The following is a 23,251-nucleotide window of genomic DNA, read 5'->3' as shown; positions in this document are numbered from 1 at the left end:
CTTTTGCAAATTAGTTCATCTGTATCATTTTTTAAAAACTTAAAGATTCCACATATAAGTGATACCATATAGTTGTCTTTCTCTATCCGATTTACTTCACTCAGTACAATAATCTCGGTCTATACATGTTGCTGCAAATGGCATAATTTCATTCATTTTTATGGATGTAATATTCCATTGTACACGTGTACCACATGTTCTTTATCCATTCCTCTTATCAGTGGACACTGTCTTGGCTATTACAGATAGTGCTGCAAGAAACACTGAGGTGCATGTCTCCCTTTTTTCTTGATCAAATTAACTAGCTGGTTCATCTATTTTTTTGGAAACAAGATTTTATTATTAAAATTATTTATCATTTTAAAATTCCCATTCTTATTAATTACTGCTTTTACCTTTACTATTTCATTCCTTGTTTCTTTGCTTTACTTTGTTGTTCTTTTGCTAGGTATCAGAGTTTTGAATTTAATTCATGTATTTTTATTCTTTTATCATTATTGATAAAAAAGAATTTAGCTAATAAATTTTTCTTTGATAATTTTCCTTAAATGCATCCCAGATATTCTGACATGTAGTGTTTTCATGATTATATTTTTAATTCTATAAATATCAGTTTGCATTTCCTTTTTCACTCAAAATTTGTTTAGTAGGTATAAAATTTCCAGATATAGGACCTACCGCTGCTGTTGTTAATAAATTCTAGTTTTTGGACTTCCCTGGTGGCTCAATGGTAAAGAATCCACCTGCTAATGTAGGAGACACAGGTTCGATCCCTGGTTTAGGAGGATCCCATATGCTGCAGAGCAATGAAGCCTGCGCACCGCAACTACTGAGCCTGTGCTCCAGAGCCCAGGAGCCGCAACCACTGAGCCCACGTCAGCCGCCAACCACCGGATCCTGTGTGCCCTGGAGCTGGTGCTCTGCAGCAAGAGAAGCCGCTGCGATGAGCAGCCTGCACACGAGAAAAAAGCCCGTATGCAGCAACAAAGACCTGGAGCAGTCAATAAACACACGACATTATAAAAAATTAAAAAGAAACAAATTCGAGTTTTATAGCATTTGATCAGTATGCTTGTAATAATTCCACTTTATAGAAATTACTAACATTTTCTTTGTGACCTAATAGGATCAATTTTCCTGACTGTACTGTGCACACATGACAAAAATGCATATTTCTATCATTAGAATGTAGAATTCAATCTATACCCACAAGATACACCTTATTCATAAGATCTACAGTGCTCACTATATTGCTTAGATCTTTTATTTCTTAGTCATATTCTGTCTATTAGATCTGTCTTGTGCCATTAGAGAAATGCAAGTTAATACCACAGTGAGATATCACTGCACAGTGATCAGAATGGCTAAAATTTTAAAATAGGACAATACCAAATGCTGACAAGGATGCAGAGAAACTACAAGATACGTTGCTGGTAGGAAGTTTAAGTGGCACAGCCACTCTGAAAAACAGTCTGGCAATTTCTGATAAAACTAAACATGTATTTGTCATACAACCTCCTCTTTTCATTACCTCAAGAATTCCAGAGGCTCAGAAATGCCATGGAAGAACTTCAGAGGTCCATGGAATCACTTGGGATGATATGCAAAATTTTACATCTCCCTACTTAAGTCTATTTTTCTTAAGAAATGGCACATAGCTTCTCAAAGAGGTCTATGACTCCCTAAAAGGTCAAGAATCATGACAATATTGACTCTAAGAAAAAGAAAACAAATCATGAACCCCAATATTTCTTTAAATATGATTTATACAGTACAAGTTGATTTTTATAAACTCTATTTTCATTCTTACTGAAAATAAACCAATACCTTTCAGCTAACCATTTAGAAAACATTTTGTAACATTGCCATTTTAACGCTACTTTTTCTCAATATGTGTATGTATATACTTTGAATACTAAGAAATTATTATATTTAAATTTAAAATGTGTCTTACATTCTTCGGGCTGGACAGATGAATAACTCCCAAGATTTAATAACTGACTGGTAAATGTTGATTGCAGGACTGTCTCACCAACCCAATGATCCTCATGGATAGTGACATCTACAAAGGGGGAAAAAAGTTCTGATCATGCTAAAAATTCCCTCACACTGGGGTTAATGTACTCATCATAGTAAAATACCATGCATGCCTCTCACATGCCAGGTAACTGAAATCCAAATAGGGGAAATGATCTCCCTAAAGGCACAAAATGATAAACTAGCAAATTTGATCTCTGAAACTATGAATGTCTGTATGTAGGTAAAATAACAAAATTGCTTCTGTATATTCAAGTAGTATCAATATGGAAGCTTTGCTCCATAGAGAAAATTTTAATGGTTTTGTTCACTTAAGGCAAAGATATAATATATATTTCTGATAAATTAAATCATTTAGGGTCAGGAAGCAAAGCAGGGTTCCAAAGCAGTAGTTCCTAGAAGAGTAAAACATATTTGGTATGCATTTATTTCCTCTGCTATAAGCCATATATAAATATAATATAAGGCATCCTTAAAGAACTTTGATTATTTTTCCCTAAACTGAATGATAATTATCTCCTATAGACGTTAAAAATGAAACACTCTGAAGGTAAGGAACACTTCCCAGGAAAAACAGAGCTGCATGATGTAAGATGGAAAGAGAAGAAACAGTTAGTGAAACTAAACATACCACCTGGGAGAAACAATTCTAGGCAGAACAAAAATTAAGTTAAAGACAGAGACAGATCCATCCCAGCAGGATGTCATCAGTGCATATAGAATGTTAGAGGTATGAAGATATTCTAACGGCAGCAACATAATCAAAGAAAAACAAGGACGCATAATTACAAGTAATTACTTCCAAGTTTATATCCCAGATCCTCTCCTCAGCTTCAAACCCATTTACCCACGTATCCACAACTGCCTAACTGACACTCCTGACTGGATATCCGATTAGCTCCCCAAACTCAGCCTTGCTCGAATCTGCTTTTCTTCTTGTATGCCCCACCTCATTTGTTGGCACCATGCTGCTAGCCAGGTCAACTGGAACATGACACCATCCTGAACTTCTGCCTCTCCTTTCCCATCTTTGTCTCCAACCCCACTGTTGACTCCGCCTCTTGAATCTGCCCGCAGCCCTGCCACCGCCACTGTTTTGCATCAAACATTCTTCTCTCTCCAAGCAGGTACCCTTCCTATCTCCAATCCATGTCCCATGATGCTAATGAATGACTTATCAAGAACATTAATGTGATCTACTGACTTGATTAAAAAAACTCTCAGTGGCTACCCATGGCCTGGCCAGGAACAACCAACACAGCATTCAAGGCTTTTCAAGATCTGACATTCAGGATGCCTGCTCTTCAGAAAGGAACAAACAAGAAATTTCAAGGAGAACTTTCAGAAAACCATATTGTAAAACCTATGTTCAGACTGGTAAAATGTTAAACACTGGTGACAGGATGGAGGGGAGTTAGAATTCAGCCCTTGCCCCCGCTTTCTTGCTCCATTCACTGATACAGTTTTCTATTTGTTCATTATACACTGGTTTCCCAGTTAAGTCCCAGGTCTTCTCTTTTAACTCTAGTCACTAGTCTCCTTAGAGACTATATAGACCATATTTACAGCATCTTTTCACTCTATTGCTAAAGTATAGTAGAAAAATATCCATTGCGGAATGGAAGCTGATCTGGAATCCATCTGTTATACAGAATTGTTCACTTTTGGGTGGATATCAGTAGGTAGTATGAGATATCCAATAGAGATATAATCATCTGCAACCGGATGCTATTAATTTAAGTGGGATTTCACTCATACATTTCTCTGTAAATGTAATCTCACTACCTAACTAGGAAAACATCAGTCCTTCCAATGAACACCCAGGACTGATCTCATTTAGGATAGACTGGTTGGACCTCCTTGCAGTCCAAGGGACTCTCAAGAGTCTGAACCTCTTGTTCTTCTACATCCATGGATTCAACCAAGCAGGAATGGTGGAGCACTGCAGTGTTCACTACTGAAAAACACACACATATAAAGGGGCCCATGCAGTTCAAGGGTCTTTGGTAATTTTAATAATTTAAAAATGCAGTAGAAATTCCATGTTGCCTCAGTAAGAATGTAGTATGCACAGCTTTACTAGGGATGGAATAGTAGAAATATTATCCTGTTAACACAGCTACAGAAAAGGGTTACAAATAAGACATACATAAATAAAATTGTAAGAAAACAAAGAAAGAGCCCGATGAGGCACAACGTGGATGCTAGCACAGTGAATGAAAGGAGGAGAAACCAGAGAAGACTTCTCAAAGAGAAGGAGGGACAGAACAAAGAAGGACAGACAAACACCCAGAAATGGCAATGCAGGGATGAGGAGACCAACACAGATGCTCTAAGGGACTCTATCACGCTGGAACCCTAAGTAGCAAATGGTAAGGAAAGAATCCTTAAAGGCTTAAAGTGGGAGGGGGAAAAAGACAACAGCTTTGTAAAATAAAAAGATATTTACCACGATGACCTTACCTGTGAGTAAAATTATATCTCCCAGAAACACAGTAAGTGCCCAGAATGCTGCAGTCCTCCACAGAAACACCTTCTTCTTAATTTCTGATTGGTCAGTTACCACAATTGTTGCTAAAGGCACTTTAGAGCCAGAATTTGGTCCAGATTTTATATTTATTTCTTTCATGTGACATGGAGATAACACCATGACTAAGCAATTGTATTTCTGATGTTCAGAATCACAGTTTTTTATTAATGAGGTTTTTTTAATGCCCTTAAATCCAAACATGTTCCTCCGGTCCACTGTTACAGTATGATCTCTCTCATTAGAAAACAATTTAATTTTCTTAGCTACATGGGGGACTTCAGATAGAGCCTGAGGATGGCCTGATTTATCTTCAGAGGTCCAACTTCTCTTACCAGAACTTTTGCAGAAGGTATTTAGTTGAGAACACAGTATTCCTGAGTTACATGACTCAATGAGTATCTCATTTGGTTGAAACTTATCATCACAATTGAAAAGTCCTTGAGATCCTATATTTTCTTCAAGATCTTTATCAGTGTTCAAGAGAGTGTGGCTACTTTTTGTTTCAGGACAAACAGGACTAAAAAGTTCAAGGGAACAGGCTTGGTTCTGTCCATCTTCATTTCCTCCTGCAGAATCATCTTTGGACTGAATCAAATTGTCCTCAGTTATTCTGATTTCCCCATAATTTGCCTCTGGTTCAATCTCCATGTTTATGGTCCCTTTATTTATAGACTTCTGCCCTTTATATTTCCTTTGAGCTAAAAAAGCAACCTGGCTGGAGGTCATTATACTAAGAAATTCAGTGTCAGTGGATATTTTAACACCTGACGCCTTCCCTACTGTTCCTTCAGGCCTTGGTTTGTCTCCTGTGTTAGCGAGAAAGAACTCCAGACACTGGTTCTGTATTTCATGATGCTCTGCTGGTGCACTGTTTATTTTGATGGCTTCTGGCGTGTTAGTCTGCTCAGCACCACAGACCGCATCCAATATAGCTGCACACTTATGAGCTAAATGAAAGGGATTTTTTGGAATGTTTTGACCACACATGTTTGATTGATCATGCTGTTCGTTTCTGGTTTTCTTAAGTTCACTGGAAAGCTTTTGATACTTTTCTTCTTCAGTAAAATGCTGAACGCCTCCCTTAAATCCACGTACTTGCTCACTGGAGCTGGTTCTGTCACTCATTCCCAAGGGGTAAGCCTTCTGGGACTTTACAGTTTGTGCTTCAGAAATGCGATGTGTGGTGTCATCTTTCATGTGAACAGATCTGTTCATAGAGTTTGCTGGAAAATGACCATGAGGAAGATCTGGAAGGCCCAGAGGTTCCAGGGCCTGACAGTCCTCAAGATTTTTGTGCCTGCATTTTTCATCCTTCAGGTATAAGGAATGGTGATTGTACAAAACCTGAATTTCTTTCCAGGTCTCAGCAGTGGACGCTACAGAAGTTGGTTCCTGTGAGACTGTCATTTCCAGTGGACTGACTGGAGCACCCCAAAAAATGTGAACTTGAGATCCTCCACTCATAGTTTCTGAAAAAAAACAAAGAAAAAGAAAAATCTAAAATAAGCATTTGTCAGAAATTTTTATATATTGAAATTAACTTATAATAGCCTGGACAGAGGAGCATGGTGGGCTGCTGACCATAGGGTCGCACAGAGTCAGACATGACTGAAGCGACTTAGCATGCATGCAGGCACTGGAGAAGGAAATGCAACCCACTCCAGTGTTCTTGTCTAGAGAATCCCAGGGACGGGGAGCCTGGTGGGCTGCCGTTGCTGGGGTTGCACAGAGTCGGACACGACTGAAGCAACAAATGTAATATAAATCAAAAACATAATTAATAAAGGTGATTTATATTCTTAATCAATTATAAAAATAACAAATATATAAGCAATCATAAGGAGAAATCAAAATATGCACAAAAAATACTCACATAAAGACTCTCTTTAAGGAAAATAAAATTAAGCATACTAAAACAAATGCGTCAACTCTTGGTATGTTCACTTCTGGTATTGTAAAAACTTGCACTCTTTCTTTTTCTTTTGGCTGCTCAGTGAAGCATGTAGGGTCTTAGTTCCAGGGATCAAACCCATGTCCCCTGCCTTGGGAGTGCAGAGTCTTAACCACTGGACTGACAGGGGAGTCCCAAAACTTGCACCATTTAAACGGTAAGTTAGTAAAGAAGGGAATAAACAGCACTTGTGTAGCTGTATTATAGTCACCTTTAAATCCCTTGTTTTCTTTTTAGGGCCTTCTTCCTGCAACTGTGAACTCAATTTCAAAATCCCAAAATAGAGGCTTGAACCAGTAAAGAGAAAATAAAAAACCAAGGCTCTTTTCAAAATGTACAAGTGACTATATTACCTATCTTCAATCTATAAGCACAATCAATAACCGCTTCTGTATTTTTTAAAAATAATTTTATTTGTTTATTTTTTGGCTGTGCTGTTTCTTGTTTCTGCACAGGCTTTTCTGTAGTTGTGGTGCGCAGGCTTCTCACTGCGGTGGCTTCTCTTGTTGCAGAGCATGGGCTCAGAAGTTGTGGGACGCAGGTTTAGTTGCTCTGCGGCACATGGGATGTTCCTGGAGCAGGGATCGAACCCGTGTCTCCTGTGTTGGCAGGCTGATTCTTCACTATTGAGTCAGCAGGGAAGCCCTGCTTCTGTATTTCTAACCTTCTCTAAAATGCAAACAGATTAAGAACAGCCATTTTGTAATATACAGACAAAAGAAACTCATTATAATTTCAATATTTTTTCATTAACTGTGGGCACTTGCTATAAGTAAATCTAAGTAAGCATCATATTTAGTGGGATAAAAATAGAGAATCATACCACTACTGACTTGATAGTAACTGACTTTCCAAAAGTATCATTCCTAGAGTTTGCTGATAAATTTTTTATAGTGCTATTGACAAATAAGGTCCTTGGCCTAAGGGAACTGTCAGTCTGGTTTTAAAAAAAACAAAAAGGAGAAAAAAAGAGTGAATGTAAACTAGCAGTTTAAAAATAATGTAATACATATGGTAAGCTAGAAATAGGTAACACAAGTCTACTGGGGAACAGCGCTCCCATGGAAGGCAAGTCCATGGCTGTAAGCGTCTACACAAAAGAATAAGCAGCTGAAAAGGCAGGGTTATGAAAGACGGGGTATGATTGAGGACTTCTGATCAGAGTACAGGGTCCTTTGTAAGAAGGTAAGAAGCTTTCAAATCATGAAAGTCTGTATGGAAGTATGGCAGTATACAGGAAACCGCAGCTACAGTCCCCAGGCACTCTCATCATTCCTTGATTTGCTCATGGTCACCTCTTCCTAATCTAATAACCTATCTGATTATAATTCTTGTGATTTCACTGTTGGTGTGGGTGTTCCTGCTAATACCCTGGCCTCTTGGTTCCTTGTCCTCTTCTGCTCTACTGATTTTATTCTCCACCCTACCTCAGTTATTCATTCTCATAATCATATGCCCTACCACTAACAATAACTATACATTTCCTTAAAAGCGCCACAGTGGCTCAGACCGTAAAGTGTCTGCCTACAATGAGAAAGACCCGGGTTCGATCCCGGGGTTGGGAAGATCCCCTGGAGAAGGAAATGGCAATCCACTCCAGTACTCTTGCCTGGAAAATCCCATGGATGGAGGAGCCTGGTAGCCTACAGTCCGTGGGATCGCAAAAAGTCGGACACGACTAAGCAACCTCACTATACATTTCCTTAATTTCAATTTAAGCTTTAACTCGCTGACTACTTTCTCCTATCTTTGACTTACTCCCTCTAAATGGACAACTACAACAGCTCTTTGACCACGTGGGATCTATGTTGAACACAATGATCGTAATTCATTTTTATAGCCTCATTCTTCACTTTCCTCCTTAAAATGCTTAGATTCCAGGGTCATTATAATCACTCACTACCATACTTCTTTAATTCTGCTACTCTCCTCTCCAGCTAAACTCAAACCCTGGTTCAATCACACCTACTCTACAACTGTACCCAATGAAAACTAGTCTTGTTTTAAGATCATTACTACTAACTTCAAGGTGGTACCCAGAAATCTTATCTTTCCGTGTCCATTCATTTTCCAAGATAACTCCTTTATACTCTTTAAAGCTCAGCATCTCCCCCATCCTTGTGCAGCTGATGATCATTTACAAGTTGTCAGCAACACACCTACAGACCCATATGCTTTGCCCACGTTATTACTATGAATAAATTGTTTGTGTTTCTAAGGCCATCTCTTCCTCACTTAGACATTAGATCTAATAACCTCTTTCCTACCCAGGCTTCAACAATTCTCCATTTCTCTCCTACATCTTTATTTTTCTTCCTTTACAGGAGCATCTCCATCAACATACAAACATGTTGTGACTACTCCTCATGCTGTTAATCCTCAGCTTCTCTACTCCCCCACTTATTGTACCGCTTTTCTGCTCCCCTCTACAGCAAAATTCCTTGAAAGAACTGTCTATATTCCTCTTACCCCATTTTCTCTTAAATCCACTCCTATCAAGCATTGGTCCAAAACACTCCACTGAAACAGCATATTTCAAGGTCTCCAATAACCTCCATATTGGAATTGGTCAACTCCCCATTTTCAGCTTAGACTGTCAGCACTGATCACCCCTTTCTTCCTTTTATCTGGCTTTAGGAATACCACAGCCTCCTGATTCTCATCCCAGCTCACACCACCTCACCATATGCTCCTTCTCAGTCTCCTTTGCTGCCTCCTCCTCGTCTCCTCAGCTTCTCGCTCAGCGGCCCAGTACTTGGGTCTCTCTCTGGACTCACTCCCTAGGTAATTGTCATTCAGTCTCAGGATCTGAATACCTTCTAATAACTAACAGATGTATACCTCCATCACTAATGATTACCAGATGTACATCTGATATAATGACTAATGACTACCAGATGTATATCTCCATCACTAATGACCACCAGATGTTTATCTCCATCAGTCTCTCTTCTGAATTCCTGACTCCTTATCCAACATTCTTATCAACATTGTACTTGAGATACAAGTACTGGGCCCCTGAGCAAGAAGTTGAGGAGATGAGTAAAAGCTAGCGAAGGAGACTGAGAAAGAGCGTATGGTGAGGTGGGATGAGAATCAGGAGGATGTGGTATCCCTAATAGGCACCTATGTGGAAAAGAGCTAACATACCAAGCCTGAGACTGCTGCTGCTGCTGCTGCTAAGTCGCTTCAGTGGTGTCCGACTCTGTGCAACCCCACAGACGGCAGCCCACCAGGCTCCCCCATCCCTGGGATTCTCTAGGCAAGAACACTGGAGTGGGTTGCCATTTCCTTCTCCAATGCATGAAAGTGAAAAAATAAAGTGAAGTCGCTCAGTCGTGTCCGACTCCTAGCGACCCCATGGACTGCAGCCCACCAGGCTCCTCCGGCCATGGGATTTTCCAAGCAAGAGTACTGGAGTGGGGTGCCACTGCCTTCTCTGAAGCCTGCGACTACCATCCTTAAAAAGCCCTGCTTGCAATGTGCACCCTTGGCAGGCATTTGTGCATTTTGATTTCAGGAGGGTTCCCACTATTCCTTGATAAGAATGACTCACTGTGCCTAAACTATCTAATAAACAGTTCCTTTCCTTCTAAGAGACTGGCATTTTGGTATGTGATAGGCAGAGTGTGGCTACACCACCAAGGCTCCTTAGAGAAATGGCTGATTCTAGATTTGGGGGCAGGAAATATACAAGATGAACCTGAAACATCTCATCACACAAGAGAACAATCGAAGACTAGTAGGACTGTCAAAAGAACTGACGAGCCAACTTAAAGAGGCTCCCACTGCCAAAACTGGGCAATCTGAACATCAGTCAGGATGACCACCAAGATGGATTGGAACAAATCTGACATGCTAATATCCATGAACTCATACAAATAACTAAAAAAACTCACTCATGATCACCTTCAGAGGATACTGTGACTGTTTCAAAAGTTGGTGAATAAAAGGAAAACATTTTACCCTGTTTTTCTTTACTAGGAGAATCTCAAGATGGCCAAAGATATGATGAGAGGAAATCTCTCTTTACAGTGATATTCTGCTAATAAACAACAACCAAAAGATAGACTAGCACCATCTCACAACTCCTAGCGAGTCAGTGGATTTTCTAGGCAATAGCCATTAATTACTACTAATATCACCAGGTAGATGTGAGGAGGGACAGCGCAGGGAATCTGTAGATTGAAACCAATTACAAAGTGTGGACCTTATTTAGATTTTGATTTGAAGGCACAGTGTAAAAATATAAGGCAACTGGAAAAACGGAAACTTTGGTATTTTATAACATGAAGGGATTACTGGGGTTTTTTTAGTGGGATCATATTACTGAGGCTACATATGAAAGGCTATGTGCCAGAGATGCAAAATGAGTGTTTGCATGTAAAATGGTGTGACATTTCTTAATTTCCTTAGAACACCAGGAGGGGAGAGGGGACGAGGTTACAGATTAAACAAGACGGGCCATATGTCCAGGCAGGTGGATGGAACACGTCTCTAATCACTCTACTTTGGACCTCTTTTAAATATCCTATAATACAAGCCTTCTTTTTTGTTGTTGTTTTTAAGAAATATTTTTTCAAACTTGGAAAAGATTTAAGCAGTCTAATCATACCCAAGGTTGGGGAACTCTTACGCAGCTCTGACTAACAATCTGGTGAAGGTGAGGATGCTCATACCACACCACCAAATAACGCCACTTCCAAGTTTCTGCTCTGGAGAACTCTTGCACGTATCCACACAAGAATACGTGTGCAAGAATGATCATGGGGGACTTTATAAAAAAAAATTTAGAACCTAAAAATCCATGAAGAGGAGAGAAGTCGTGGGATATTCAGAGAATGACCGCTATATGGAAGAAAAATAAACGAACACAAGTCACATATCAACATGGATGCGTCTTACAAACATGATTCTAAATGAAAGAAGGGATCTGAAGAATAGACAACGTATGATACCAACATGTGGAATTTTAAAATATGTCTGAGATTAAAACACAAAATCCAGGATTCGGGTTACCTTCAGGAAGGAGGAATGGGGATGTGATAGGTAGAGTACACATGAAGGGCGTCAACTGTACTAACCGTGCTGATTTTCTTAACTAGGTAAATATATTCCTTGTATTGTTCAGAGATATTTTATAACTTAAAAAAAAACCCTAGAAAGAAAAACTGAGAAGCAAGATTAAAGATGATTTTTCAAAGACGTCTATATTTTTAAAGTTTTATTGTAATGAATAATGAATGGTTATTACTTTTATAATAGATCTATTTTTGTTTGGTAATCCTGGCTTTTCTTTCACAACCTTCAAACTGGACATGATGTTCCAATACAACAATGGATCTAAATCTAATATTGCTGAATGAGAGTTGACAACAATGATGGCAACTTTTAACTTATTACCAGTTAAAACAAAGATATACTGCTATTTTCAAACAGTCTTATAATAGTGAATTATTACTAAGGAAACAAAATTACAGTAAGTTTAGGTGTGTTGACCTGTAACAAAACAAAGAGGGCTAAGTATCATTAAGTACTATAACCACATATACCAACCTCATTTAATCCTCAGAGAAATAATAATCTGAATAAAAAATAATTGATATATTAGATCTAATTGATGGTTTATTTTTTATATATTGGGCTTCCCTGGTGGTTCAGACAGTAAAGAACCTGCTGTAATATGGGAGACCTGGGTTCGATCCTTGGGTTGGGAGGATCCCCTCGAGAAGGAAATGGCCATCCACTCCTGTATTCTTGCCGAGAATATCCCATGGACAGAGGAGACTGGCAGGCTACAGGTCCCAAAGAATCAAACATGACTGAGCGACTGACAATACACTTTTTAAAAATTTATATATCACTACTAAATTGGTCACTAGGGGGCTCCAAATAGCACAGCAAAAAACACTCAAATGATACACTGACATCAAAACCAAGTGGAAGAGGGAGGAATGTATTATCCAGAAACGTAGGTAGAAATACTTCAGTTCAGTTTAGTTCAGTCGCTCAGTCGTGTCCGACTCTTTGCGACCCCATGGACTGCAGCATGCCAGGCTTCCCTGTCCATCACCAACTCCCAGACTTTACTCAAACTCACACCCACTGAGTCAGTGATGCCACCCAACCATCTCATCCTCTGTCGTCCCCTTCTCCTCCTGCCTTCAATCTTTCCCAGCATCAGAGTCTTTTCAAATGAGTCAGCTCTTCACATCAGGTGGCCAAAGTACTGGAGTTTCAGCTTCAGCAGCAGTCCTTCCAATGAATATTCAGGACTGATTTCCCTTAGGATGGACTGGTTGGATCTCCTTGCAGCCCAAGGGACTCTCAAGAGTCTTCTCCAACACCACAGTTCAAAAGCATCCATTCTTTGGCCCTCAGCTTTCTTTCTAGTCCAACTCTCACATCCATACATGACTACTGGAAAAACCATAGCTTTGACTAGACAGACCTTTGTTGCCAAAATAATATCTCTGCTTTTTAATATGCTGTCTAGGTTGGTCATAACTTTTCTTGCAAGGAGTAAGCATCTTTTAATTTCATGGCTGCAGTCACCATCTGCAGTGATTTTGGAGCCCAAAAAAATAAAGTCTGTCACTGTTTCCATTGTTTCCCCATCTAATTGCCAAGAAGTGATGGGACCGGATGCCATGATCTTAGTTTTCTGAATGTTAAGTTTTAAGCCAATTTTTTCACTCTCCTCTTTCACTTTCATCACGAGGCTCTCTAGTTCTTCACTTTCTGCCATAAGGGTGGTGTCATCTGCATATCTGAGGTTATTGATATTTCTCCCAGTAATCTTGATTCCAGCCTGCACTTCATCCAGTCCAGCATTTCTCATGATGTACTCTGCATATATGTTAAATAAGCAGGGTGACAATATACAGCCTTGACATACTCCTTTCCAGATTTGGAACCAGTCTGGTGTTCCATGTCCAGTTCAACTGTTGCTTCTTGACCTGCATACAGATTTCTCAGGAGGCAGGTCAGGTGGTCTAGTATTCCCATCTCTTGAAGAATTTTCCACAGTTTGTTATGATCCACACAGTCAAAGGCTTTAGCACAATCAATAAAGCAGAAGTAGATGTTTTTCTGGAACTCTATTGCTTTTTCAATGATCCAGTGGATGTTGGCAATCTGATCTCTGGTTCCTCTGCCTTTTCTAAATCCAGTTTGAACATCTGGAAGTTCACAGTTCATGTACTGTTGAAGTCTGGCTTGGAGAATCTTGAGTATTACTTTGCTAGTGTGTGAGATGAGTGCAATTGTGCAGTACTTTGAGCATTCTTTGGCATTGCCTTTCTTTGGGATTGGAATGAAAACAGACCTTTTCCAGTCCTGTGGCCACTGCTGAGTTTTCCAAATTTGCTGGCATACTGAGTGGAGCACTTTCACAGCATCATCTTTCAGGATTTGAAATCGCTCAACTGGAATTCCATCACCTCCACTAGTTTTGTTCGTAGTGATGCTTCCTAGGGTCCACTTGACTCACATTCCAGGATGTCTGGCTCTTGGTGAGTGATTATACCATTGTGATTATCTGGGTTGTGAAGATCTTTTTTGTATAGTTCTGTGCAGAAACACTTAGATATCTTCAAATCAAAACATAAAATTACTATGCGAATGAACTTCCCTCTCTCGAATCTTTGGGTTTGTCTCCAACAGTTTCTTCCCGTTAGCTTCAACTAATTATACCTATGGCTAATTCATGTTGAGGTTTGACAGAAAACAACAAAATTCTGTAAAGCAATTATCCTTCAATTAAAAATAAAATTAAAAAAAAGCTTCCATATTGTTTCTTTGTTCTCACTTCCAATTTATTCTTCAATCCACTTAAATATGGCTCTTAAGTCAATCATTTTGTGTAACACTTTTTACTATGTAAACCAATGACCCCTAACAGCCAAATCCAAAGATGAGTTTTTAACCGTCATCTTACTGCCATTTGAAATTGGTTATCAATGCCTCTTTTCTGAAACATTCTACTTTTTTGATTTTGTGAGATCATCAAAACCACAGAAAACTACTGAGCTATTCATTTATTCACTTAATAAACAGTAGTAGGTGTCAGGCATCATGCCAAGTACTGGGAATTCAACAATAACAAAGAGCTTTAAGGAGCTTATATTTTAATGGGAGAGCTAAATTGACAATTGTAAAATTGAGATACTGAACTATCACAGAAATACATGCAGGGTGTCCCTAAGAGGGAGAAGCCTGGCGCAACTCAACCGAAGTACGACTGTCCATTACCTGCATTTTTCATAGACTCACTGGACTATGGTTAGTGACAAAATTTTGAAACCGTATTTAAATAATATTCATAAAAAAGTAGTACAATATAGTCCTAAGACATCCCTCCTCCCCACCCCAAAACAGGGGCCAGTAAAGCAGCCTCAGCTGTGTTATTCACGGGACAGACCAGCTATACGTGATCTCCAAAACCTTTACAGGGCGCGAGGCACTCACTGCCTCCAGACCCTCCCTAAATGTCCTGCAACCTGACTTCTATTTCCTATCTCTGTTAAGACAACAGTGAAGTACAAATTGTCATAAAGTATCCACAGTACTTCACCACTCCAATTGTGAAAGTCTTTCCTTAACTTCTAGAACACTACTCTTTCCTAAATAATTCTTCTACCTCTGTGATTTTTCTTTCTCTTTTTCCTTGGGCCATCTCATCTTTTCATTCCCTACAGCAGTGCAGAATTCCAGCCAACTGCATTCATTTTAATACTAAATATCCAATCATGCTTTACTAGTCTATATTGAACCAACCATTCTCCCCAACAGCAGACTTATATTTCTAGTATCATGATACTAGCACAGTAGATTTTTTAAAAAATGCAATGTTCTTATGGAGGTTTCTCAGAAACCTAAAAAGAGAACTACCACACAACCCAGCAATTCCACTCCTGGACATATACCTAAAAAACAAAAAAATAATTCAAAAAGATACCTGCACCCCAATGCGCAAAGCAGCATTATTTACTATAGCCAAGATATGGAAGCAAGCTTAGTGTCCATCAACACATGCATGTATAAAGAACACATGGTATATATTATATACACAATAGGATACTACTCAGCCATTTAAAAAAAAGTCTGCTATTTGAAACAACATGATGGACCTGGAGGATATTATGCCAAGTGAAGTCAGAGAAAGACAAATATTATATGATGTAACTTATATGTGGAATCTAAAAACTAAACATACTAATGAATGTAACGAAAAAGAAACAGACTCAACAGATGCAGAAAACAAACAAGTGGTTACCAGCAGCGAGTGGGAAGGGAGAGGGCAAGATAGCAGTATAAGATAAATAAGTAAGCCACAGGATATAACACAGGGAATAGAGCCGGTACTTTTTAATGACTATAAATGGAACATAACCTTTAAAAATTATGAACTGCTAAGTTGTACACATGAAACATATAGATTGTACATCAACTATACTTCGAGCAATGTTCTATTTAGTCTCTTTCTTGAAGGGAAAATCTGACTGACTGACTCTGTATCCAGACTAGATTACACAGTCCATGGATTCAAGTTTGGTAGGGCTGAAGGTTATGAGGCCACAGGCTGCAGATTCCCAGATTCAGAGCTGTCCTTGCCCTCTAAGCAGGGGAAGTCACTGAAGCACACAGGGGTGACACAGAGCAGTCCTGAGAGTTCAGACAAGACCTCTCGGTACAAAACAGGTCCAAAGCAGATTAAAACTCTATAAAACACAAGGTTATTTCTACATAACAATTATTTAGTATGCCTCCGCTTATTTGTCTAAATATATACCCCTGTACGTGTGGGACCCCTACTTCCCCTATCAAAAAAACAAAAACAAAAAACTGACTAGAAAGTATGGTCCTGTTAATGCAAAAGAGTAATTTTTTTTTTCAAAGAAATGTCTTTACAGCTAAGGCTGTAGCTACTAACTCCTTTGATTTATAGGAGTTGGAGTCTGTGAACAGTGGGATGGGATGTAGTGAGGGTAGAGGGAAACAAAAGTATTTATCAGAGCAAATATACATGGACTGAAGAGTTAAGTTGTGAACACTGATACATTTCAATGATTCTTGGATAATGCCTGGGTGGACTCTGAGGGTTAAAGCTCATTAAGATACCAGATGAAACCTGCAAGTACATATCCATTACCACAGTTAATAATTACACATTTCTCAATCGGCAGAAGGCCATTTCAGTCAGAAAGACCAATGCAACCATAGTGTTTTATCTTTAGAGTGGTCAGAGTCTAATGAATGGGTCAAAGATTTATAAAACAGGATGAACCGTATCAGTGAGTTTGTCTCTGTAGCACACTACAACCAGAAAGGCTTGTTACAAAACATAAGCAGTTAAAAGGGAGTGCTTTCTCCATCTCACCATCAACTTACAAACTCACCGTTATAATGCCTTTCCATGGCTGTTTTACCAAAAATACAAGCATCAGAAAGCTACTCAGAAGTGTCAAATGAAAGAAGAAGAGGTAGCGCAGGACTGTAATCGTTAAAAGCGTGGTTTTTACAGGAAGATAGATTTGGGTTAAAACCATACTCTGCAACTTGAAATGGCTGAGGCTACATGATATATTCTTTATATTTCTGTATACAGTTGAAAATACCCCTAACAAAAAAATACATTTCTTTATATGTCCAGTGATAATTGCTTCCTTATCTATCAAATGAGAATAACATCAATCCCTTTCTTACATTATTGCTGTGAGATGGGCACAAGAGTACTTATTCAACGAACTAAGTTAAACACTGGAAACTCTACACATACATGCTTAGTGACATGGAAAAACCAAACCACTGTGTTTTAGGGCTTTGCTTTTTTTATAAAAAATACAACCTGTATTTTTACACAGTTATAACCATAAAATTGATATAACTGTGTATTTTCCTTTAATCCATGTAAGGCTACTCTCTTTTATGTCAACCTATAACTTCCTAATCATTTTTAATGCTAACTTAATGTCTTCTTGATGAACCTAATTTAGTTCACCATTACTCTCTACTTCACTCATTTGTTTCTAACTTCACTATTACAGCCATTTCCACAATAAATAATTTGAGAAATTTAATTATTTTTCAATTATTCTCAATTACTTTTCAATTATTTTCTTGTGATAAATGCCCAGATATGTGATTACTGGGTCAAAGATGACATACATTGTTATAGTTCTTAATACTGTCTCACTGTGTGCAAAAGAACTGGACAGTTTATAAAGCCCCAAACAATGGCCACGAGTTCCATCTCACCACAAATTTGTTAGCGTATTAATAAGTAATTATACTAGTGAAATTACTAGTGAGGGTACAAAGGTACTTCAGTGGTGTTTCATTTGCATTTCCTTAATTATTTCCACAGAGAAGGCAATGGCACCCCACTCCAGTACTCTTGCCTGGAAAATCCCATGGATGGAGGAGCCTGGTAGGCTGCAGTCCATGGGGTCGATAAGAGTCAGACACGACTTCACTTTCACTTTTCACTTTCATGCATTGGAGAAGGAAATGGCAACCCACTCCAGTGTTCTTGTCTTGAGAATCCCAGGGACGGGAGAGCCTGGTGGGCTGCCGTCTATGGGGTTGCACAGAGTCGGACACGACTGAAGCGACTTTGCAGCAGCAGCAGCAGCAGCAATTATTTCCAAACTGAAAAAATAGTGAATTCTAAATTACATTTGGATTAAAATCCTTAATATATGACGAGTATGAAAGAACAGACACACAAAGGAATGGAAAAATGGGTTAAGAAAATAACCAGGTTTATATCACAGAAAAAAAGGCATGGTTAAAAACAAAGAAAACATTCATTCTTCTAATAAAATTAAATAAAAAATTATAAATTAATAAGAAAACACTTCTAGCTATGAAACAAGCAAACATTCATGAAAGAGTTACAAGGGTGTAGCAAAATAACATACTGATAAAGTCTTTTCTGGAGGGGAATATGGCAATGTATGTTCAAAGTCTTAAAATTCTGTACCCCTCTGACCCCATAATTATACTTCTGTTGCCAAAATCCTGGCTCTCTGTACACCACTGCCAAACAGAAATACGGAGACAGCTATGGAGAAGAAGGAAAGGTGGTGAGGTGAAGTCGCTCAGTCGTGTCCGACTCTTTGCAACCCCGTGGACTGTAGCCTACCAGGCTCCTCTGTCTATGGGATTCTCCAGGCAAGAGTACTGGAGTGGGTTACCATTTCCATCTCCAGGGGATCTTCCCAACCCAGGGATCGAACCCGGGTCTCCCGCATTAGAGGCAGACGCTTTAACCTCTGAGCCACCAGGGAAGCCCAGGAAAGAGTGGCTTTATTACGTTGCCAGGCAAAGGGGGAACACAGTAGGCTAGTGCCTCAGGAACTGTGCCCCTTCTCTCTGGTGAGTATGGAAAGCTTATGCAGTCGGGTCAGATCAGATCAGATCAGATCAGTCACTCAGTCATGTCCGATTCTTTGCGACCCCATGAATCGTAGCACGCCAGGCCTCCCTGTCCATTACCAACTCCCAGAGTTCACCCAGACTCATGTCCATAGAGTCAGTGATGCCATCCAGCCATCTCATCCTCTGTCGTCCCCTTCTCCTCTTGCCCCCAATCCCTCCCAGCATCAGAGTCTTTTCCAATGAGTCAACTCTTTGCATGAGGTGGCCAAAGTACTGGAGTTTCAGCTTTAGCATCATTCCTTCCAAAGAAATCCCAGGGCTGATCTCCTTCAGAATGGACTGGTTGGATCTCCTTGCAGTCCAAGGGACTCTCAAGAGTCTTCTCCAACACCACACTTCAAAAGCATCAATTCTTCGGCGCTCAGCCTTCTTCACAGTCCAACTCTCACATCCATACATGACCACAGGAAAAACCATAGCCTTGACTAGACGGACCTTTGTTGGCAAAGTAATGTCTCTGCTTTTGAATATGCTATCTAGGTTGGTCATAACTTTCCTTCCAAGGAGTAAGTGTCTTTTAATTTCATGGCTGCAGTCACCATCTGCAGTGATTTTGGAGCCCACAAAAATAAAGTCTGACACTGTTTCCACTGTTTCCCCATCTATTCCTCAAGAGGTGATGGGACCGGATGCCATGATCTTCGTTTTCTGAATGTTGAGCTTTAAGCCAACTTTTTCACTCTCCACTTTCACCTTCATCAAGAAGCTTTTGAGTTCCTCTTCACTTTCTGCCATAAGGGTGGTGTCATCTGCATATCTGAGGTTATTGATATTTCTCCCGGAAATCTTGATTCCAGCTTGTGTTTCTTCCAGCCCAGCGTTTCTCATGATGTACTCTGCATAGAAGTTAAATAAGCAGGGTGACAATATACAGCCTTGACGTACTCCTTTTCCTATTTGGAACAAGTTTGTTGTTCCATGTCCAGTTCTAACTGTTGCTTCCTGACCTGCATACAAATTTCTCAAGAGGCAGATCAGGTGGTCTGGTAGTAACAGTCTATTCTTTCTTCTGCAAAGTTTCAAAAGGGTGGGGTTGCTGACAAGATTACGGTCTTTGCAAGGTCTTAGGTGACCTAGCCTCCAATCTTGATGAGCCTCTCTGGTCCCTTAATCTTGCCTCACGTGGTTTCACTGCTGTTCCTCCTTTGATTAGCAACTGTTCAGCCATTTGGAACTGAGAGAAGATCATGGAGGGTGGAACTTTGCCCATAAGAAAACTGAAAGTGTTAGTCACTCAGTCGTGTCTGACTCTTTGAGATCCCATGGACTATATTGTAGTTCACCAGGCTCCTCTGTCCATGGGATTCTCCAGGCAAGAATACTGGAGTGGGTTGCCACTCCCTTCTCCAGGGGATCTTCTCAACCCAGGCAGAGAACCTGGGTCTCCTGTTCTGCTGGCAGATTCTTTACCACTAGTGCCACCTGGGAAGCCCTCTAAGAAACAGGGGACAAAAAGACCTCTGTGCCCAGGAGTCCCATGGGGCCCTGTTCAGCATCACTTAGAGGGATTTAACCTGAAGGGGAAAACATTGTGCACACGCTTAACAGATTCAGCTACAAGGATGTTCAGAGCAGCACCATGTAAAATGTTAGAAAAGCGAGGAAAACGTTCATTGACTGAGGTTTGATAAATAAATTATGGCACATCCATACAAAGGCAAACTATATAGGCACTTAAAGTCATTATTACAAAAACTTTTCCTAAATATACTGATACATAAAACAAGGAGACTAACAAAGATTATATATGGAAAGATTTTAATTTGTTTTTTAAAAAACAGTATTCAGTTTACTACTATTTATCCTGAAGTTAGAAACAATTGTTACAGTTTCTATGTGTTCTCCAGAGTGACTGATACAGGGGTGCTAAAAAATAAATAATTCTTCTGTTCTTTAACTCCAGTCAATCAACTGAACTTATCTTAAGACACCGTGCTAAGAAATAACTGAGCACTAGCAACCCACATACTATGTACATTCATGCTGAACTCTTTACTCTTTGCTGTTGTCATTCAGTCCCTAAATCCTGTCTGAACTTCTGTGACCCCACGGACTGCAGCATGCCAGGCTTCCCTGTCCTTCACTATCTCCCGGAGTTTGCTCAAAGTCATGTCCACTGAGTTCACTGATGCTCTCTAACAATCTCATCCTTGGCCGCCCTCTTCTCCTTTTGCCTTCAATCTTTCCCCGCATGAGGGTCTTTTCCAAAGAGTCAGCTCTTCCCATCAGGTGTCCAAAGTATTGGAGCTTCAACATCAGTCATTCCAATGAATATTCAGGGTTGATTTCCTATAAGATTGACTGGTTTGATCTCCTTGCAGTCCAAGGGACTCTCAAGAATCTTCTCCAGCAACATAATTCAAAAGAATCAAATCTTTGGTGTTCAGCCTTCTTTATGGTCCAACTCTCATATCCGTACATAACTACTGGAAAAACCGTAGCTTTGACTATATGGATCTTTGTCAGCAAAGTGATGTCACTGCTTTCTAATATGCTGTTTAGGTTTGTCATAGCTCTGCTTCCCTCGTAGCTTAGTCAGTAAAGAATCTGCCTGCAATGCAGGAGACCCGGGTTTGATTCCTGGGTCAGGAAGATCCCCTGGAGAAGGAAATGGCAACCCACTCCAGTATTCTTACCTGGAGAATCCCATGGACAGAGGAGTCTGGCAGGGTTACAGTCCATGGGGTCTCAAGAGTCAGATGCAGCTTAGCGACTAAACCACCACCACCAGCTCTTCTTCCAAGGAGCAAGCAGCTTTTCATTTCGTGGCTGCAGTCACCACCCAGAGTGATTTTGGAGCCCAAGAAAATAAAATCTGTCACTGTTTCCACTTTTTCCCTTTCCCTTTGCCATGAAGTGATGGGACAGATGTCATGATCTTAGTATTTTGAATGTTGAGGTTTAAGCCAGCTTTTTCACTGTCTTCTTTCACCCTCATCAAGAGGCTCTTTAGTTCCTTTTCACTTTCTGCCATTAGAGTGGTATCATCTGCATATCTACTGCTATTTCTCCAGGCAGTCTTGATTCCAGCTTGTGATTCATCCAGCTCAGAATTTCACGATTACTCTTTCATGTACTGCTGAAGCCTACCTTGAAGGATTCTGAGCATAATCTTACTAGCATGCAAAATGAGCTCTATTGTCCAGGAGATGAAAAATTCTTTGGCACTGCTCTTCTTTGGGACTGGAATGAAAACTGACCTTTTCTAGTCCTGTGGCCACTGCCATAGTTTCCAAATTTGCTGGCATATTGAGTGCAGTGCTTTAACAGCATCATCTTTCTGGATTTAAAATGGCTCAGCTGGAACTCCATCACCTCCACTAGCTTTGTATGTAGTAACGCTTCCTAGGCGCTTTCCATGTGGTGCCAGTGGTAAAGAATCAGCCTGCCAATGCAGGAGACATAAGAGATGTGGGTTCGATCCCTGGGTTGGGAAGGTTCCCTGGAGGAGGGCATGACAACCTACTCCAGTATTCTTGCTTGGAGAATCCCATGGACAGAGGAGCCTGGTGGGCTACAGTCCATAGGGTTGGAAAGAGTCGGAAACCACTGAAGCGATTTAGCATGCAAGCAATGCTTCCTAAGTTCCTCCTGACTTCACACTTTAGGATGTGATCACACTCCAGAGTGATCATACCCATCGTAGCTATCTGGGTCATGAAGATCTTTCTTGTACAGTTCTTCTGTGTTCTTGCCACCTCTTAATATTTTCTGCTTCTGTTAGGTCCACACCATTTCTGTCCTTTATTGTGCCCTCTTTACATGAAATGTTCCCTTGGTATCTCTAATTTTCTTGAAGAGATCTCTAGACTTTCCCATTCTATTGTTTTCTTATATTTCTTTGCATTGATCCCTGAGGAAGGCTTTCTTATCTCTCCTTGCTATTCTCTGGAACTCTGCATTCAGTTGGGTATATCTTTCCTTTTCTTTTTTTTTTTTTATATATATATATATTTTTTTTTATCTTTCCTTTTCTCCCTTGCTTTTTGCTGCTCTTCTTTGCTCAGCTATTTGTAAAGCCTCCTCAGACAGCAACCTTCCCTTCTTGCATTTCTTTTTCTTTGCGATGGTTTTGGTCACTGCCTCCTGTACAATGTTACGAACCTCTGTCCATAGTTCTTCAGGCACCCTGTCTATCAGATCTATTCCCTTGAATCTATTTGTCACTTCCCCTGTATGATCATATAAGGGGTGTGATTTAGGTCATACCTGTGTTTTTCCCTACTATTCTTCAATTTCAGCCTGAATTTTGCAATAAGGAGCTCATGACCTGAGCCACAGTCAGCTCC

The 23,251-nt window shown here is 39.9% G+C and overlaps 1 protein-coding gene and 1 long non-coding RNA gene across 8 annotated transcripts in view; one reads left to right on the top strand and one right to left on the bottom strand.

The window, feature by feature from the left end:
- The window catches only part of SHLD2 (shieldin complex subunit 2), a 114,358-nt gene that overhangs the window by 30,095 nt on the left and 61,012 nt on the right, over positions 1-23,251 (bottom strand). For 5 of the 7 annotated variants that reach the window (XM_027530881.1, XM_027530883.1, XM_027530886.1 and 2 more), the window contains 2 exons: positions 4,501-6,036; positions 1,955-2,062 (listed from right to left, as the gene is read on the bottom strand). In XM_027530881.1, the coding sequence (XP_027386682.1) occupies positions 1,955-2,062; positions 4,501-6,031 (1,639 nt within the window). In that variant the 5' untranslated portion in view covers positions 6,032-6,036. The remainder of the gene's footprint in view (positions 1-1,954; positions 2,063-4,500; positions 6,037-23,251) is intronic. The other 2 variants (XM_027530885.1, XM_027530887.1) reach the window with 1 other exon arrangement.
- On the top strand, positions 6,247-6,939 carry LOC113885497. Its single transcript, XR_003509228.1, has 2 exons — positions 6,247-6,675; positions 6,756-6,939. It is a non-coding gene; the product is annotated as an uncharacterized LOC113885497 (long non-coding RNA).

The sequence above is a fragment of the Bos indicus x Bos taurus genome, chromosome 28 (genome assembly GCF_003369695.1).
Source record: "Bos indicus x Bos taurus breed Angus x Brahman F1 hybrid chromosome 28, Bos_hybrid_MaternalHap_v2.0, whole genome shotgun sequence".
In the NCBI taxonomy this organism is placed as follows: Eukaryota; Metazoa; Chordata; class Mammalia; order Artiodactyla; family Bovidae; genus Bos; species Bos indicus x Bos taurus.
The sequence above is the reverse complement of the archived record's forward strand: the minus strand, read 5'-3'. Positions and strand labels throughout refer to the sequence as shown.